Source organism: Buceros rhinoceros, unplaced genomic scaffold, assembly GCF_000710305.1.
Source record: "Buceros rhinoceros silvestris isolate BGI_N320 unplaced genomic scaffold, ASM71030v1 scaffold41562, whole genome shotgun sequence".
NCBI classification, from domain to species: domain Eukaryota; kingdom Metazoa; phylum Chordata; class Aves; order Bucerotiformes; family Bucerotidae; genus Buceros; species Buceros rhinoceros.
Window position 1 is genome coordinate 8,876 of NW_010399044.1, and position 3,629 is coordinate 12,504.

A 3,629-nucleotide genomic window follows, 5' to 3' on the forward strand; every position below is an offset into this window, starting at 1 on the left:
ACAGTGAAAAGCGTTCGTCCTAATTCCTTCCTTCAGCACACCACAGTGTGATAAAGACCATGCAGGGACCGAAACTCTCAACTTCTCAGGGCCAGGGAAGAAGAGAACGAGAATCCCAGAAACTGCTGGCTCATAGCCGCTAGAAAATACAAAAAAAGAAACACTACAAGACTTGCTCAATATGATTTGGTTTGGCCTGTGTGCCTGGAGGGTCTTGTGCCAGGTCCCTGTATGGGAGGAACTGAGCCTTAAGGGTACACCCCAGATCCCAGTCTCTTTATACCGGGAATTTTCACTGGGAATTGTGTTTATTTAAAATCTTCTGATAGCATGGCAGCTGGAAAAATAAACTGGGCGGGGGGGGGCGGGGCATGTCAGCTGTGTGTGGGGAAGTGGCTGTGTCACTGCAGGGCATCTGGGCTTCCTGGGTGCTCTGCTCTGCCTCTGTTCTCAGGCACCAATCCTGCACTTGGGCACAGGCAAGTTTCTCTGCACAGGGAGCAGACCCTGCCTCTGGGGGCACATAACTCCCGTCTTGAAAAACACGACAGGCACGTAGGGAGGCAGCACGTGCTTGGCACTGCGTTTCACACAAACCTGGATGTCTTTTGTTTTTGCAGATCATAGGCTACCGCCCTGGTGCTGGGGTCCCCGTGAGGGTGGATTGCAAAGTGCAGGTACTACTTTGGTTCGTGCTCAGCAGCATGGTGTGTAGAAGGCCAAATCTCTTCCTCTGATGGACCCACCAATATTGGTCCTTGTTTTAGCCCCAAACACTCACAGGACCCAGTGCTGCCAATGCCTCTGGGCACAAGTGGGGACCTGTCTGCTGGGAATGACAGAGGCCACCGATTTCCTGCTTCCCATGCTGGCCCTACACCCTCCAAGCGCTGCTGGTAGCTCTTTGCTGGGCCCCTGGGAGCAGGTCTGCAGGGCTGGGTGCTGGTGTGGCAGCCAGAGCCTGGAGCTGGAGGGGAAAGAGGCAGGAGCTGCTCACATCCCACTCTGCGGGACCCTTGGTCTGAGGAACACCCTGCAAGCCGACAGCAGGAGACCGAAGGAAGGGCTCCCTCTGCCCAGGCAGCAGCTGGATCATACTCTTGGAGAGTAATGAAGCAGTAGGCAAGTGCGGGGAGGGATCAACAGGCAGCAAATTCTGTAACCCCCGCCTGTGCCTTCACGGCACCGCTGATGCGCTGGCTCGCTGCAGCAGGAGCTGCGTGCAGGGAGGTGCAGCTGAGCCCTGACGTGCATTTGCAGGAGATTTCCGTGTTAAAGCTCCTTCACCTTACTCTGAAGTGAGCTGTATTTTGTGTCTCACATGCTAGGTGTGTGCCTTTATTTTTTTTCCAATCACAGAAAGGCAATGAGAGCAATCTCGGATCAGTGGACTTCTACCCTGGAAACGGGACGTTTGATCTCATGTATTATCCCTACTACGGCAAGATGACTCACGTAAGGACGGACTCTGGCATCTTTGCTATGTCTCCTTGGGAAGGAGAGGACAGAGGCTGCTGCACAGAGTACAGATGTGTTTTCTGGGTATTTTGGGCAGATGCAGGCAGGGAGAGGCCATGGGCACTGGGATTACAGTGCTCTATTTCTGTCTCTGGCAAACCACAGGAAACCCTTGGGGACTCCGGTTCCCTCTTGCCAGCAATGGGAATGATTACATTTACCATCTGGAGACCCAGAGAAGGTTTCAACACCGGCATTTTCCCAGGGTGCTAGGGAAGTCAGGGATTAAGTGCCGCAAGGATGGGGCAACTGTCAAAGCTGGGACAAAACCACTTGAGGCCGGGTGGCTCAAAACAGAGCAGTCCAACACCAGTGGCTACTTCTGAACACACTGGCCAGCACTGCTTGGGACTGTCCCAGGCTGTACAGCGTTAGGAGGTAACTCGCCTCCACAACCAAAGCTGAAATGGAAGACGAGGCAGGCACTAGACTCCCGTTGTCATACTGCTGCTGGCTGAGCACGAGCAACAGCCCCAGACTCCAGCTCTGCGTGTGCTTTGAGCACACAGAGCTGAGGAACACCACGGGTTTCTTATCACAGGCCACAGGTTGGGTTTTAGAACAACTGGAAGTATTTGAGAGTCTCATATCTGGTGTTAGTTGTGCCAGCTCATCAAAGCAAGAGGCACGGTGCAGTGCTAGACTCCATCGTGACCCCATCCCTCTGAGGCACAAGCACAGAAAGGCTCAGCTTCAGCATCCCAAGGGGCCATGGTGGACATCAGGCAAATGCACTCAGACGTCTGGGAACTGTGAACCCATTGCTGATGATTTTTACTGATTGTGAAAGCACTGCCTGCTTTTCTGCTCCCTCAAAAAAGACACTTACATCTCCCTTCTTTCCAGGTCAACTATACATCCCCTCTGGTGGCCATGCACTTTACAGATGTGAAGAAGGAATTTTCGGTCCCTATTCAGTGCAGTCTGAATGGGAAAGGTATTATCAATGACGTGAACAGCGACCGCTTCCTGGGCCGAATCATCTTCACACTCATCATTGGCAATTAGCCACCGCAAACACTGGGCACGTAGGTTAAGTCGATCAGAGGCTTTTTCCTTTTTGAAGCCCGAGGCCAGCATTTTTTCTGCTACGAAGAATAGTCACATGGAGATTTTTGTTAATTTATTTTTGTTCATAGTTAGGAAACAAATGAGATGCCGTGGAGAGTGGAACAACATTTCTCATCATCTGATGTAAATCATTATTAGTAAAAATTAGAAGTTCTCTCCTTGGCAGAGATCCTGCAAAAGCATTTCAGTTTTGATTAAAAAAGCCCTCTGGTATCTGAAGAGTATTTTCCTAAGGTCTTTTACGAGTGACCCCTATCGAATTCAATTTTCCTGCCTTTAAATTTTAATCTTTACCATAGTTTCATGTGGATTTCTCAGGTAAAAGCTAACAAGACAGTAGTTTATTAGCACTTTTCTTGTTAAAATAATAAACAGCAAAAATTCTGGATTATGCCTGCAATGACACAGTTAAAAAGTGAAAATGGCAGATCTCAAAATGCCTCTTAGGGTCTTCAGCACCAGGAGCATCTCGACTGCAGCATTCTACACAGCTTGTTCAGCACACCCAAGGCGCTGGAGCAAAGGCCATGCAGAAAATCATTTGCCCTCGATCCGTTCCAAGTGTTCCCTTCTGAAATGGGACGATTAACGTATTTCTCCCTCCTCCTCCCCACTCCAGTAGTTCTCTCTGCCCCAGGAATCCTCATCGAGTGTATTAGGACAGGTGAAAGGAACTCTCCTCTCCCTGCCACGGTTCACAGGTTGGCAACTCCTCCTTTCCCTGTTCAGAGCCAGCGAAAGGTGCTAGACCCTCCCAGACAGTTCAGGCCTGTTCTACCCCGTTCCAGAGGGGTCGCAGCTGTAATGCTGCAGAAAACCCCAGGGAAGCGCTCGGTCATCGTCAAGGGGGCACTGCTGGTATTAGTGAATTCATCGATTTATCATTCTCAAAGACCTTGTCAGAGCAGAGTGCTGCTAACCCGAGCAACCTCTGCGGCAGGGGCAGCCCGACCTCCCTGCCCACCAGCGCACAGCCTTCGTGTCTGTCACAAACGGACGACGCTCCGCACGTCACGAGCGACGAGAACACAGCGGGACAG

The 3,629-nt window shown here is 51.1% G+C and overlaps 1 protein-coding gene across 1 annotated transcript in view; it reads left to right on the forward strand.

The window, feature by feature from the left end:
- Positions 1–2,526, forward strand: part of ATP1B4 (ATPase, Na+/K+ transporting, beta 4 polypeptide) — a 9,925-nt gene extending 7,399 nt beyond the window's left edge. Inside the window, exons 6-8 of the mRNA XM_010131328.1 lie at positions 621–677; positions 1,360–1,455; positions 2,365–2,526. Coding sequence (XP_010129630.1) covers positions 621–677; positions 1,360–1,455; positions 2,365–2,526 — 315 coding nt within the window. The remainder of the gene's footprint in view (positions 1–620; positions 678–1,359; positions 1,456–2,364) is intronic.
- The last annotated feature ends 1,103 nt before the right edge of the window (positions 2,527–3,629 follow it).